General features: G+C 33.8%; 1 protein-coding gene and 1 pseudogene across 1 annotated transcript in view; both read left to right on the top strand.

The window, feature by feature from the left end:
* The window catches only part of LOC107551863 (immunoglobulin superfamily member 11-like), a 23,727-nt pseudogene extending 13,970 nt beyond the window's left edge, over nt 1-9,757 (top strand).
* Nucleotides 9,537-16,316, top strand: part of LOC107551862 (coagulation factor X) — a 15,546-nt gene continuing 8,766 nt past the window's right edge. The window contains exons 1-2 of the mRNA XM_016233619.1: nt 9,537-9,585; nt 15,100-15,257. Coding sequence (XP_016089105.1) covers nt 9,537-9,585; nt 15,100-15,257 — 207 coding nt within the window. The remainder of the gene's footprint in view (nt 9,586-15,099; nt 15,258-16,316) is intronic.

Raw genomic sequence — 16,316 nt, 5'->3', positions numbered from 1 at the left:
ATTTGTCACAACCACTCTCACGCCCGCACGCGCACACACACACCCGCACACACACTCATATCCACACACACACACACACTCTCACGTGTCACACTGTCACGCTAACCTACCCACACACACACACACACACACACACACACACTCTTACCTGTAACTCTGTGACGATAACCTGAACACACACACACACTCTTACCTGTAATTCTGTGAAGATAACCTAAACACACACACATGCACATACACTTACCATCTGTAACTCTGTATCTGACCTAAAAGCGCTCACGCACACACACACACACACTCACACACCTGCCTCCAAGTGTTTCAATATAACACGCACAACAAACGAATCTTCTGCACTAATTAACCCAGAGCTGCACAGGCCAGGACACAACAGCTGCTCGTTACACAAGCACAAAACACACACACACACAAGCCATAAATATACAACCACATATGCACACGCTGTCTGAAAAATTCAAAAGACATTATTGTGTTTCTAATCCACTTCATCAGTTTACACTATTGTCTCATTGGCATTTTCTTTTCAGAGAATTTGGTGCTAAACAGTAGGGCTGTGCGATTAATCGAAATCGAATCGAAATCGCGATTTGAGACGTTGCGATTTCCTAATCGCAAAGCCTGCGATATGGACGCGATATTACTCTGTTCCAGAGCATATGCATGACTGCCAGCCTTGAGTTGCAGTCTTACTAACCAATAGAGTGAGCGCCCCTCCGTTCTTCCCAATCAGCACTGCTCTAGCCAACTGCGGAAACACCCACCATAAAAATAAAAAAAACGGAAAAAAAATAAACAAATATTTTCTGTGAAATTAAGTTAATTCTGTAAAAGTAGTTATGCCATTATAATCTTGCCTGCTGAAGAAAAAAACAACAGAACCCCTCCCAAAACACAATAACAGATGTAATGTATTTCAGGTTATGATGGGAATTGTATTGGTTTTAATGTAAACTATAATGGTGTCTATTTGATGGATTGTATTGGTGGGATGTAATCTGGCAGATGGCAACCAATAGAACAACAGTAATTCCTATTGGAGTAATGCCCAAAACAAAAAATAATTTTGTAATGGTTGCATGGAAACTATAAGAATTTCTGTGATGGTTTCTATTGATTTTTTCAGCGGGTAATGATACCCATACTGTGCTGCACATTATTGGCAATATTGAGCTGAAGCTTGACTTTGCAAATTTAAAATCGCAAATCAAATCGTAATCACAATTTGATATTTTCCCCCAAATCGCACAGCCCTACTAAACAGTGTTATTTTAGTATTATTTATATACTATAGTAATGTAGTATTTATTAACATTTTGAATTATTATTTTCAATTACATTTTTTATGTTATTTCTAGTCCACTTCATCAGTTTAAGTTTTAGTAATTCTGTAATGTGAATTGTTTTTATTTTATTCGGATTTTCAAATTTTATGTTATTTCTAGCACACTTCATCAGTTTTTTTTTTATTCAGCTTTTCAGATTTTAATTTCTAGTCTAATTTCTAGCATAACACTAAACAGTGTTATTTTAGTATTATTTATATACTATAGTAATGTAGTATTTATTAACATTTTGAATTATTATTTTCAATTACATTTTTTATGTTATTTCTAGTCCACTTCATCAGTTTAAGTTTTAGTAATTCTGTAATGTGAATTGTTTTTATTTTATTCGGATTTTCAAATTTTATGTTATTTCTAGCACACTTCATCAGTTTTTTTTTTATTCAGCTTTTCAGATTTTAATTTCTAGTCTAATTTCTAGCATAACACTAAACAGTGTTATTTTATTATTATTTATGTACTATTATAATATTAAATCATATTTTGAATTCTCTTTTATTGTTATAATTTTAGCTTTAATTTTAAAGTTAATGTTTTAGTTATTTTCTTGTGTTCTTAATATAAGTATTTTTAATGTAAATATATATATATATTTAAATATTATATATATTAAAATATATTTAAATATTACTATTATCAATAATTTAATTTTATTGCCGTTTTAGTCATTTTAGTGCTTAAACATATATATTTCAGTTAGTTGCCAAGGAAACATTTCTCATTTTTATTTATTTATTTATTTATTTTGATGTTTACGTTCTTCCAGTTTAAGTTTTTCATCTAATATAGTTATATTTTTAATTTAGCTTTATTTGAGTTACTGCAAATGTTTTTTAATGGCTTTATGAGTAATGCATGCTAATAATCACTGCATTTGCAGTATGTAACACTGCAATACTGTATCCCACAATGCACTGCACTCAACATGACCATCCATTCCAGTGTGAAGAGTGAAAATGTGTTTTAACGGTTCCCTTTCGACTCATCTTTTGATCTGGCTTCCAAAAATTAAAAAAATGTATGCAAAATTGTTTTAAAATTTTAATTAATCAATATTTATTCCCATAAACAAAGTCATGTGACAACAATATGAATGCAACTGCAGTGCATATGTGGATTTTTTGCAGTGATTTTCTAGTTTCACTTGTATGTCGGCTGTATCCCAGCATGCTCAGCGCTTCATATAGGTGAGGGATTTATGCCTCCGTGTCTTTAGCAGATGTTGAGCTTATCATAAAGACACATGCTATCAACCCGTCTGACCTGCTTCTGATCAGAACACGAACTCTTCACGTCCGTCTGTGTTTGCCGTAATCTTCTGCATTCAGCGGCAGATTAAGACATACAGCAGATGTACGTGTGTGTACAGGTTCAGCGCCAAATCCTTTGTTCATTTGCAAGCTCAGCTAGTGCATGCATTTATTCCAAGTAAAACTATGTTGCATATTTTATTATGCATATGTGTAATATTTTATTCTGTCACATTTATGCATGTTTCTCTGCATGTGGAGTGACTGAGTCAGGGAAGACATTGCAGTCATAGAGAAGTCTGACTGCTGGAGGGCGGGGCAGATGAGACGTTAGGGGGAGGGGCTTAATGATTGGCAGCTCATGATGTGGCCGGAGCCAAGTCTGTTCTTAGCGCTGATGACCATCTGTACACAGATGCTGACCTCCTTTCGTCTCACTGCAAACAAACGGGAGGAAATCTGCTTAGTTTTCGCTCTTCAGTGTTATTTTAGTATCATTGAAACACTTTTAAAGTTTTTATTAATAGTTTTGAATTATTTTATTTTTATATTTTCTGTTTTCATTTTAATTTTAGTTAAAGTTTCAGTCATTTTGCTGTGTATTTTATCATTTTGCTGTGTCTTTATAGTTTTTTTTTTCTTTCTGTTTTTAAATGAAATAAAATAAGTTTATTTACATTTTTTATATTTATTTTTTAATGTATTATTTATTTCATTTATTGTTTATTTTATTTCAAGTAATACATTTTTTTACGGTTTTAGTTTTAGTTAGACTTTTAGTTTAGACCTTTTTACCTTAATTCTGAATTTATATCTCGCAATTCTGATTTTTTTTTTCAAAAATAAAATGAGCCTAAAAAAAAACAAAAAAAAGGAAAAAAGTCAGGATTCAGAGATATAAAGTCGGAATTGCAAGGGAAAAAGGCAGATTTCTGAATTTACATCTCAGAGTTGTGAGAAAAAAGTTTGAATTGTGAAATAAAAAGTCGAACATCTTCCAATTATTTGCATTAAAATATTCACTTTCAAAATCGCACTTCTTCAGCTGACAGTGATGATGTCATTGTCACATTTGCATATTGATTTGTGATTGGTCACTGTCGCCTTTGCTCAGTTGAAACAATTTATATTCAGAAAATATTAGCGAGCTGCTGTGAGCACTAGTGATGCAAACAGCACTAATAAGAGCTCATCCATAATGGGCACTATTGAGACGTTATGATGAATTAGGCGGCTGATAACATGCATTAGAGCAACACTCATTTTTCTTTTTCTGACATATATATACCTGTACATCACTCCCATCGTTTCCTATTAGACAGCTCATATCTCACACACACACACACACACACACACACACTCTCTCTCTCACACACACACACACACACACACACTGGCCGCGGGGCTCGTCTCGATTCATCTCAGCTGAAGTGCTGCCTGTTCATTTGTGTGTAAGAAGCCCAGAGTCCATGAGAGCATCATTTACTGCTGCTCAAAACACTGTGTGTGTGTGTGTGTGTGTGTGTGTGTGTGATCATTGAGCCTCTCGAAGGCCACTGAAACCCTCCCATGATCGCTTTCTCTCTCTCTCTCTCTCACACACACACACACACACACACACACACACACATCTCTCTCTCTCTCTCACACACACACACACACACACACACACACACACACACACACACACACACACACACACTGTGAAGCAGGTTTCTTTTAATGTGACAGATCACAGAGGCTTCTAACAAAGATCAAAGTCCTTTAAAAATGCTTTATACTCTCAGTGAGTGTTGAATATTCCAGCAGCTCTTAGCATCTGATGGACCTGCTGACGCTCCGAGTGACCAAAGCTTTGCTCAAAATGCTGCATAATTAAACGCTTTCAATAATTGATCATTTGGAGAATATAATGCATCCTTATTACATCTTATTTATATCTGTTTACACTGGCTTTTTAACATCAAACATCAAAATAACTTTTTTAATTCATGTTCCTGGTCTTATTGTGACTGATTTGTCAGTGCATGTTATTCTAAAAAAATAAAGAAAGACATTTGCCTTAAAAATATAACACAACTTGCTTTGTCCAGCGTTATTAATGTTATCTAAAATTCATAATCAAAAATCATAATAATAAAAAAAACATTCATTATTTGATTACTCAAACTTTCATTATTTTAGATAGTTGCCAAGGCAACATTTCTCATTTTTATTTAGTTTAAATTGAAGTACTAAAATAACTAAAACCAGATGAACTAAAACAAAAAAAAACAAATAAAACTTAAAAATAAAAATGGCAAACACACTACAAAAAAATAATAAAATTAACTAAAACTTTATTAAGTAAAATTGAAATGAACATTGAAAATATAAAAATAAAATCTAATTCAAAATATTAACAAAAGCTATAATAGTATATCAATTATACTAAAATAACCTCTCATAAATGTGACTTTTTTTATGGCACAATTAACACTTGTCATTAATTGTGTCTGTTTAATTTAAACAGCTCTTCATGTTTTTCATATTTAATTCAGCTGGATCAAATATAATTCATTAAAATTTTGTTTTATAGTTTAACCCTTGGGTCTGCATCTATTTAAGAAATGTAAATATTTAAATTAACATTCATATTAAAGATTTAGTGTGATTTGCATTAAAATATTCAGCTTTCAAAATCAGACTAATTCTGCCAATGTCACTGTAATATTTGCATACTGGTTTGTGATTGGTCACTGTTGCCTTTGGCTGCTCATTTGGGGCGTAAAAGACAATTAATATTCAGAAAATATTACAGATTATATCAATTATCTGATAAGAAGAAAGAACTGAACTGAATTGAGCTGGATAATAAAACTATTGTCTTCTGTAGAGCAGCTTTCCAGCTGAAATTTGACAATATTAACACTGATATTTTCTTGTTCTTTTCCCCATGAAGCTGCTTGAAACAGTCTGTGCTCTTTCTTGCATTCATTAAACAGTTATTTAATGTTAAATATGCATGTAATAGTCGTATTTACAGTCCACAGTGCACACAGCGTCATGCATGATCATAAAGCATAAATGCAGAGGTTTATGTTGTGAAGGTGTTATTAAGTCTTGTTTGTTGCTGACAGGTGATCATCTATCAGGGAGGCCAGGTCTTCAGTTTAGCCAGTCACATGAACGGGCGCGTGGGCTTCGTCTCCACCATGCCCAGCACAAGTGCCTCGATCTTCATCAATAACACGCAGCTGTCGGACACGGGGACGTACCAGTGCCTGGTCAACAACCTGCCCGACCGCGGGGGGCGCAATATCGGCGTCATCGGCCTCACTGTGCTGGGTGAGCCATGAAGAACACAGATATTACTCTTCATATGTCATGACAGTGCACATGATTCTTCTTCAGTCTTACTGTATCCCACAATGCAATGCGGTTAACCTGACTTTCAGTTTCCAGCGTGATGAATGAACCAGAGAGCAACAGTTTTAATATCTCTTTCTTGACTTGTTTTGTTATCATTTGATGGTAGCTTAAAACCATAATTTGATTGTTTTTACACAAAATTGGATTAAATAAGCTACATCCAAACAGTGTTTATATACTGTTATAGATTTTATTCATATATGGAATCAGCTTTTATTTTTATATTTTTAATTTTAGTTTAATGTTTTTTTTCTAAATCTTACTATTTAGATTAAATTAATTTTTTATTCAGTTTTAGTATTATTTTATTATTTTTATATGATTAGTTTTATTTATATTTTGAATTAGCTTTTATTTTTTATTTAAAAAAATGTCATTTTATTTGTTATTCTTTAAAATATTACTATTTAGGTTTCATTTGTTTTTAATTTTATTATTATAGTTTTTATTTATATTTTGAATTTGCTTTTATTTCATATTTTCAGTTTTTACTTTAATTTTAGATATTTTTTGTAATTTTCAAATGTATTTTTGTCATTTTATTATTTTTTTTTATGATATTAGTGTTTAGATTTAGTTCAGTTTTAGTGTTATTTTAGTTTTATTTATATGCTATTATAGTCTTTATTTATATTTTGAATTCGCTTTTATTTTATATTTTCAGTTTTATTTCTGTTTAATCTTAGTAATTTTGTTATGAACTTGTCAGTTTACAATTAATTACTATTTAGATTTCATTTATTTATTTACTTTTTATTCCGTTTTAGTGTTAATTCAGTATTATTTATTTACTATTATAGTCTTTATTTATATTTTGAATTAGTTTTTTGTTTTATATTTTCATTTTAATTTCTAGTTTATTTTATTTCTTTATAATCTTGTCATTTATGTATACATTTTTTTATATTACTATTTTGGTTTAATTTATTTTAAATTCAGTTTTAGTTTTAGTTCAGCTGATCTGAAATCACATCCTGAGTACATTTAATAACTTGCTTCACAACCTTTCAAAAGTGTGTTTGGTAGCACTTTATTTTAAGTTGTCCTTGTTACACACGTTACATATACTTACTATTATAATAACAATTAATTATGCATAATTACATGCAAGTAACCCTAAGCCAACCCCTAATCCTAACCCTAACCATATAGTAAGTACATGTAGTTAATTAATATTACTCAGTACTTATATGTATAATTACACTGTAACAAGGACACCTTAAAATAAAGTGTAACAGTGTGTTCTATATAGTATGCATGAATGCAATCTGAGTGTACTACATCTGCCATATTGGCATGGTCACGTGACCTTCAGACATAGACATTGTCTCGCAGAATCACACTTTTAGCATAGAATCTAGTACACAAGGTATTTTGAAGGTTATTTTGCCCGTTATGACAGCTGATGTGAAGCTGGTATATGATGCTGATCTTTATTCTCTCTCTGCACCTGCAGTTCCTCCGTCCATCCCGTCCTGTCGTATTCAGGGGTCGCTGGATCTTGGTAACGACGTGATGCTGTTGTGTGGTTCGGACGAGGGCATCCCGACACCCACCTACGCCTGGGAGAAGCTGGAGTCGGTGCTCAAACTGCCCCACAATGCCATGCAAGGTACTAAACCCCTGCCCGTGGGAATCCCGTTTTGCCCCACGTTCTCGGGTAAATGCGCAGCTCTCGACTCGTGCTGTGGCGTGACCTTTGCCCTTCCCGGTCCACCATGTGTCTGTGGGGTGACCTGACCCGCTCTCTCCGAACGCCACGCTTTAGAACACGGCTACAGAATCACCACTCTATTTACATTATACTTATGTTTGTGAAAGAAGTGTCTAATGCTCACCAAGGCTGCATTTATTTGATTAAAAATACAGTAAAAACAGTAAAATTGTGAAATATTATTACAATTTAAAATAACTGTTTTCTATGTGAATATATATTAAAATGTAATTTATTTCTGTGATGCGCAGCTGTATTTTCAGCATCATTCCTCCAGTCTTCAGTGTCACATGATCTTCAGAAATCAGTATAATATGCTGATTTGCTGCTCAAGAAACATTTCTGATTATTATCAGTGTTGAAAACAGTCGTGCTGCACAATATTTTTGTGGAAACTGTGATAGATTTTATTTTTCAGGATTCACAGATGAATAGAAAGTTCAAAAGAACAGCTTTTATTTGAAATAGAAATATTTTGTATCATTATAAATGACTTTACTGACACTTTGACCTTAATGAATAAGTATTAATTATTAATTTTTTAAATTAATGACAGAATTTTCATTTTTGGGTGAACTATCCCTTTAACGTTTATATAACTTTCGAAAAACGTTGTGAATGTTGTAAGAACGTTCCCTGTTAACTTTCATTCTAGAGAAATATTTTACAGCATGCTTAATACGTAATATTCCCAGAAATTTCCCATGACCCTCATTTTGAGAAGTTTGTAAATATAATATCTAATTCTTTGCTTAATTGATTCCTATCCCACCTCACACAGGGAGGACGATCTCCCTCCGAAGAGATCCTCATCGGTCAAAGCGTTCCAAGCGGACGCCTCGTCTTCAGAGAACGACACGCTGACGTCCACCAACACCTACAACAGCCACTACTGGCACAACCCCAAACCCAACTACGACGCCAACTCCTACACGCGCTACAACGGCGACACGCGGCAGACCTTCACTGGTGGCTCTAATGCGGCGGGAAATGCGCCCTCGCGGCCCGCCTACACCAACGGGAGCCACACCCTGCCGCCACCCAAGACTCTGGTGGTCACCACAAACTCCGCCCCCTCGCCTCCCGTCATGGCCCGCAGTAACGGCTCGCTGAGCCTCCGCCCACCCGTCACCACGACGCCGGCCGTGACGCACGGACATCAACACACGCACTCGTTCGCCGTGAGCCAAGCCACGCTAGAGCGCATGGGTGCCGTACCCGTCATGGTGCCGGCGCAGAGCAGAGCCGGTTCGCTCGTCTGACGTGACGGACGAAATCAAAACTCTTTTATAACCGAGTTCAGCTGATGCCAACTAAAACTGTTCCGTTAACGTCCCACGCGCCCTTGTTTTTCATATTGCCTGTTTGCTTGTTAGTTTGTTCATTTTTTAAGTCGTGATGATAAACTGGCTTCGCTGCAGGCAGATAAAAGGGCCCCAAAATCACGTATTTCTCGACCCCATCACTTCTTCCAGAGAAAATGTCTGAATGTGCATGATGCTTTGTTTGATTTGAATACGACTTTTAATACTGCTTTTTAACACTGGAATCAAAGAGGAATAAGTATGCAATTTGAAGCGGATGTTCTCCAGTCAGATCCGGCCGCAGCGTTTGGCGGTGAAGTGACTGTGGCCTTCGATTTCAGATGAGAGGTTTGACTGCTGAGCTTAGTTTCGTTTGAAAGAAGAGTCTTACATTTATCTGTTTTAACAATCCTAATTCAGCACTACTGACTAGAGCCGTAGTCTACCTCTAAAGCACTACAGATAGAGTCTAATCCATAGTGTAGGTCTCATCATGGAGTATTACAGGAAATCCACTTTAATCGGGTGCTGCTTTCAAACAGGTAGATGCATATATTGTTCTCTATGTTATATGAAGGATTGCTGAGAAACGTTTGAGATATTAACACATTCACTGTTCATTTTGTTAATTTGTTGCTTTGTTTGGTTGTTTTTTTAAATACTGTAAATATTGTAACTACTTGTAGAATAGAATGTGAATTAAAACATTCTTTTGCCCAAACCTCACTTGTGTTTTTTCAATATATATATACTAGGGGTTGACCGATTATCGGCACCGATATTAAGCTTTTTTTATGGTTATCGGTATCTGTCATTTTCAAAACTGATTTGCCGATAAAATAATCTAAAAGCATTTAAAGAACGTTTTTGTCAGAGCCCTTGTTATTCTTAATTTTGACATTAATTTTCATTTTTACACCAGACATATATATCGGTTCAAAATATTGGTTATCGGTCTACTTGAGCTGTAATAATCGGTATCGTCATCGACCCCTAATATATACATAAAAATACAGTATTGGGGGTGATGCATTACAAGTAATGCGAGTCATGTAATCAGATTACTTTTTTCAAGTTACTATTCAAGTAATGCATTACTTTTTAATTTAGAAGAAAATACCCGAGTTACTTTTTCAAATAAGTAACGCCAGTTACTTTTTCTCATGTACTGACTGACAGCTCTCCTGTCTGCATGTTGAGAGAAATCAGGAGTGAGTGCAGAGGCGTTGTGTGCGCTGTATGAACATGATGTTAATGTAGTTCTAGACTAAATGTCAACATGCATTTACTCGTCTCACTCGCACAAAAACAGACTCGGTATTCCTCAAAACTAAAGATGCTGAAGAGTGTTGAACTTTCGTCTCTTGTGTCCTATTCTTCATGCAATCCAGAATGGCAGCACAGCTGAAAGGTTTGTTTGAGCTGTGCCTTCTGCTGTAAAGATTTCATTTCACTTTTAGTATGAAAGGGCTTTTACATTTGTTACATTTTACATTTTTACATTACATTTCACAACTTTTTATATTAAAAACAAAATAGCAAGCCCAGCCCAGATGAGAAAAAGTAACGCAAAAGTAACATAATGCATTAATTAAAAAGTAACTATGTAATGTAATTACCAACTTTTTTAGGGAATAACGCAATATCATAATGCATTACTTTTAAAAGTATCTTTCCGCAACACTATACACACATATATATATATATATATATATATATATGCGCTCAGTGCTGGGGTAATGCATTAAAAGTAACTCGAGTTATGTAATCAGATTACTTTTTCAAGTAACTAGTGACATATTACTTTTAAATTTACAAACAAGTAATCCAAGTTACTTTGTTTTCCCAGGTGCAGAGGCACTTCCTTCAGCCTGAGGCTTATTCATTTCACTTTTAGTGTGAAAGGGCCTTTACAGCTGCCAAAAATATCAATTTGTTTTTTTTTTTGTTTAATAAAAACAAATAAGCAAGCTCAGCCCAGATGACAAAAAGTAACACAAAAGTAACAATGCATTCATTTTCATAAAAAGTAACACAATTAGTTACTTTTTAAGGAGTAACGCAATATTGTATTGCATTACTTTTAAAAGTAACTTTCCCCAACACCATATAGGCTGACAAACAGATTACATTTAGTTCATGAAAGTGACAAAATGCATGTTTATCTGTTTAGTAAACACATTTTTATACAGTGATCTGGTTTAATTTAAACCGTCATTGTTCAGTGGAAGTGTTTACGCTGATTCAAGAGAGTTCGTGCAGGTTGTGTGTGTTCATATGTGTGTAAACACTGTCTGTCTAAAGGTCGATGCTGTAGTGCAGTGCAAATAGTGATTTTTAAGACTGCTGTCTTTAGAAACACTGAAATAGTAAAAGTGAACCTCCTCTGGACTGACCTAAATCAAGTCAAACAACTCAAAAAGGTGAGCAAATACTCATGATTATTCAAAAGAACAGAGAACAATTCAAAGAGCTTCTGTTTTTAGTGATGATATTAATATAAAGCTGTGCTGTAGATATTAACTACTTTTGAACAAAATGTAATACCTGTTCACACTGAGAACGATAACTAACTATATTCCAACAATATCATTCCTCTGTGTCGTTATATTTGTGGTTATTGTGAACTTTTTCTCATGGAATTAGAACTATTTAAAAGTTCATCATTATCGTTAAGGCCCGTTCATACCATGAACAATAACCATAGCAAATTGCAATAACTATATTAGCGTCCACATTAACAGATGTTTAACTGAGCAACAAATTTAGGTTATAAAAACATTGTGGGAACATTGTTTTGAAATGTTTCTAAAATGTCCAGATTTCTTGTCGTGATTATAACGTTATTTAAATGTTGCAAAAATGTTTCTTACAATGTTCTGCTAACTTTATTTTCACCCAAAATATAACACTATTTGAACGATTAGTTTTACAACTCAAAAAGGTGAGCAAATACTCATGATTATTCAAAAGAACAGAGAACAATTCAAAGAGCTTCTGTTTTTAGTGATGATATTAATATAAAGCTGTGCTGTAGATATTAACTACTTTTGAACAAAATGTAATACCTGTTCACACTGAGAACGATAACTATATTCCAACAATATCATTCCTCTGTGTCGTTATATTTGTGGTTATTGTGAACTTTTTCTCATGGAATTAGAACAATTTAAAAGTTCATCATTGCAATATTGTATTGCATTACTTTTAAAAGTAACTTTCCCCAACACCATATAGGCTGACAAACAGATTACATTTAGTTCATGAAAGTGACAAAATGCATGTTTATCTGTTTAGTAAACACATTTTTATACAGTGATCTGGTTTAATTTAAACCGTCATTGTTCAGTGGAAGTGTTTACGCTGATTCAAGAGAGTTTGTGCAGGTTGTGTGTGTTCATATGTGTGTAAACACTGTCTGTCTAAAGGTCGATGCTGTAGTGCAGTGCAAATAGTGATTTTTAAGACTGCTGTCTTTAGAAACACTGAAATAGTAAAAGTGAACCTCCTCTGGACTGACCTAAATCAAGTCAAACAACTCAAAAAGGTGAGCAAATACTCATGATTATTCAAAAGAACAGAGAACAATTCAAAGAGCTTCTGTTTTTAGTGATGATATTAATATAAAGCTGTGCTGTAGATATTAACTACTTTTGAACAAAATGTAATACCTACACTGAGAACGATAACTAACTATATTCCAACAATATCATTCCTCTGTGTCGTTATATTTGTGGTTATTGTGAACTTTTTCTCATGGAATTAGAACTATTTAAAAGTTCATCATTATCGTTAAGGCCCGTTCATACCATGAACAATAACCATAGCAAATTGCAATAACTATATTAGCGTCCACATTAACAGATGTTTAACTGAGCAACAAATTTAGGTTATAAAAACATTGTGGGAACATTGTTTTGAAATGTTTCTAAAATGTCCAGATTTCTTGTCGTGATTATAACGTTATTTAAATGTTGCAAAAATGTTTATTACAATGTTCTGCTAACTTTATTTCCACCCAAAATATAACACTATTTGAACGATTAGTTTTAATATTCTAATCATGTTAAAATGACAATTTTTTTGTTGTGATTCGAATGTTATTTCAATGTTTTTTCAGAAACTTTCTGCTAATTTTATTTTTACCCAAAATATAACGTTATTTAAAACATTTTTTTTTAAATATTCTTAGAACATAAATATCATTTTTGTGTGATAAGAACGTTATTTAAAGGCGACTAAAACGTTTTTACTTAAAAGTTCCACAATTTTTTTTACCCAAAATACTACATTATTTGAAAGTTTATTTTTTTATATTCTTAGAGCATTAAATGTCCAGTTTTCATGATTAAAACGTTACAAAAACGTCTATAACATCAAGACATTCTAAGAATGTTGAACACAGAATGTTTTTTTCTCAATGTTATATGAACAAGTAAAAATAACATCATGAAAACATTCTGAGAATAATGTTATATAAATGTTTTCTCATCGTTAGGAGAACATATATCAAATATTAATAAAGTCATGAGTGTTACATAAACATTGCATCTTTTTAAGTGAAGATGATGGTGAATGTCTGTCCTGGCCACTGCTACTTTCTTACAAGAGTAAATTATTAAACCAGGAAAATAGATTTAAAAAATTATTTTGGAAGTAATTCAAATGTTGCGTAATCCATAATAACAGACACGACCAATTTTACTCATTGAGGGTTTTATTCGGTAAGGAATAATTATGTCATAATTTTATTGCAGTCATACAGTTTGTCTGAGCCGTGCATTAATCTGAACGCTAAGCTTTTATGCAGGTGGTTTTGATACAGCAACTTCTCAAGCAACTTCTCAAATCTCAAAATACTTTTATGATACACAATTAATTTAAACACAGTTATGCCATCTAAGATGGATTAAGGAACTTTAATGAATGCTGTCATGTATAACAAAATGAAATGAATTGCTAATTACAATAGGCCTGCTCTTGACATTGAAAGATACAAAGCCTGTACAAATTCTAAAAATGGTGAAAAATAATTGGGAATCATTTAAAAAAAAAATGGTTGCACATTTTATTTATCCATCAGAACTTTTGTCATTTTATCACTAGGCTGTTACCTTGATCTTCATTATATGATGTCATTACATACAAATTAGCCAGAGATCAGTTATTACTGTGTGTGTGTGTGTGTGTGTGTGTGTATGTGTGTGTGTGTGTGTGTGTGTGTGTACGTGTCTGTGTGCATGTCTGTATGTGTGTCTCTGTCTGTCTGTCATGTCTGTATGTATGTATGTTTGTCTATATGTCTTTCTGTCTGTCTGTATGCATGTCTGTATGTGTGTGTGTGTGTGTCTGTCTGTCATGTCTGTCTGTATGTATGTATGTCTGTCTGTATTTTTGTATGTCTGTCTTTATGTATGTCTGTCTGTATGCATGTCTGTATGTGTGTGTGTCTGTCTGTATTTCTGTCTATCTGTCATGTCTGTCTGTATGTCTTTCTGTCTGTCTGTATGCATGTCTGTATATGTGTGTGTGTGTCTGTCTGTATGTCTGTCTGTATTTTTGTATGTCTGTCTGTCTTTATGTATGTATGTCTGTCTGTATGCATGTCTGTATGTGTGTGTGTGTGTGTGTGTGTGTGTGTCTGTCTGTATGTCTGTCTGTATTTTTGTATGTCTGTCTGTCTTTATGTATGTCTGTCTGTATGCATGTCTGTATGTGTGTGTGTCTGTCTGTATTTCTGTCTGTCTGTCATGTCTGTCTGTATGTCTTTCTGTCTGTCTGTATGCATGTCTGTATGTGTGTGTGTGTGTCTGTCTGTATGTATGTCTGTCTGTCTTTATGTTTGTATGTATGTATGTCTGTATGTCTCTGTCTGTCTGTATGTCTGTCTATCACTGATCAAGCGTGTGTATCGTGTTCAGTGTTGTATGTATGTCTGTATGTCTGTCTGTATGTCTATTTATCTGTCTATCTATCTATCTATCTATCTATCTATCTGTCTGTCTGTATGTATGTATGTCTATCTATCACTGATCAAGGGTGTGTATCGTGTTCAGTGTTTCTGGACAGGCGTGATGCCGTTCATCTGCTCAGGAACCGAAGGGCAAACGTCTTCCTGGAGGAGATGAAGCCCGGGAATCTGGAGCGCGAGTGTTATGAGGAGCGCTGCTCTCTGGAGGAGGCGGCCGAGATCTTCCAGAGCAGAGAGAAAACGGTACCGTCACACCATATTGTCTTATTCTGCTCTGCATGGGCTTCTTGTGCTGACATACGGCTCTTTGGAGATTAATTAAGGTCTTTGTGATGTTTCATCAGGTTCATCAGATCACAGTTTTGGTTTCTGGGCTCTTTAAAGCAGTGCTTCTCAACTTCTTTTTAATTGTTTTTATTACTAATACATTATAATTTATTATTAGTAGTAGTTTTTACTAAAAAAAATAGCAATTTCTATATCTGTTGTAACCTCTGAAGTATTTCAGAGCGTGACATAATTAGAAAAAACGTCATAATAAAATGTTTGCATGGCTTTTACAAGTCTAGAAATCATACATCCAGCTCAGATTATATCTTGATATTTAGATGTTTTCGCTTATTTTCACTTATGTATTGCATTGCATTATATGTTTGATCATTTAAATCTCATCTTACTAAGTCATATTATTGGAGATATAGAGTGACGACTGATATTTATATCATTTTATGTAAGTATCTGCTGTACTGTTATAAAGATTGCACTTATTTACAGTACAAGCTTCAGAATCTTTTTTTTGTCTTCACTAAATTACATAGTTTGAGACTCTGAATAAAAATTGTTTTTTTTCCTCCATATTCTAATTATATCAGACTTTCAGACTATATGAGCCATAAAAACCAGATGGATCAAATATAATACTCAACAAAAATCATATATGCAAACTTTTAAAATATTTTGTTCAATAAACGTTTTCATAACAAACAAAAAAAAGATTTTTCTGACTATTATTTAATATGTCAGGATTTACAGGGTTAACTCATTTACAGACCCCTGGTTGAGAAGCACTGCTTTAAAGCTGCTACATGCAGATTAATTTCTAAAGAACCAGAGAATAAAAAGATCTTTGTGTCACTTAAAGATTCTTCTATGACATCAGACCTTTTAAAAAATCTCTTTAGTTCTAAATGGAACTTTTATTTTTAAGAATACAATCCCATCATTGTCGTCTGACTCTCATGTTCCTGTGTTCTTATAGATGGAGTTCTGGTACAGATATCAGAGTAAGACTTTTCTTTATTA

Source organism: Sinocyclocheilus grahami, unplaced genomic scaffold, assembly GCF_001515645.1.
Source record: "Sinocyclocheilus grahami isolate Dianchi unplaced genomic scaffold, SAMN03320097.WGS_v1.1 scaffold436.1, whole genome shotgun sequence".
In the NCBI taxonomy this organism is placed as follows: domain Eukaryota; kingdom Metazoa; phylum Chordata; class Actinopteri; order Cypriniformes; family Cyprinidae; genus Sinocyclocheilus; species Sinocyclocheilus grahami.
Note: the sequence above shows the minus strand (reverse complement) of the source record. Positions and strands in the feature narration are given on the sequence as shown.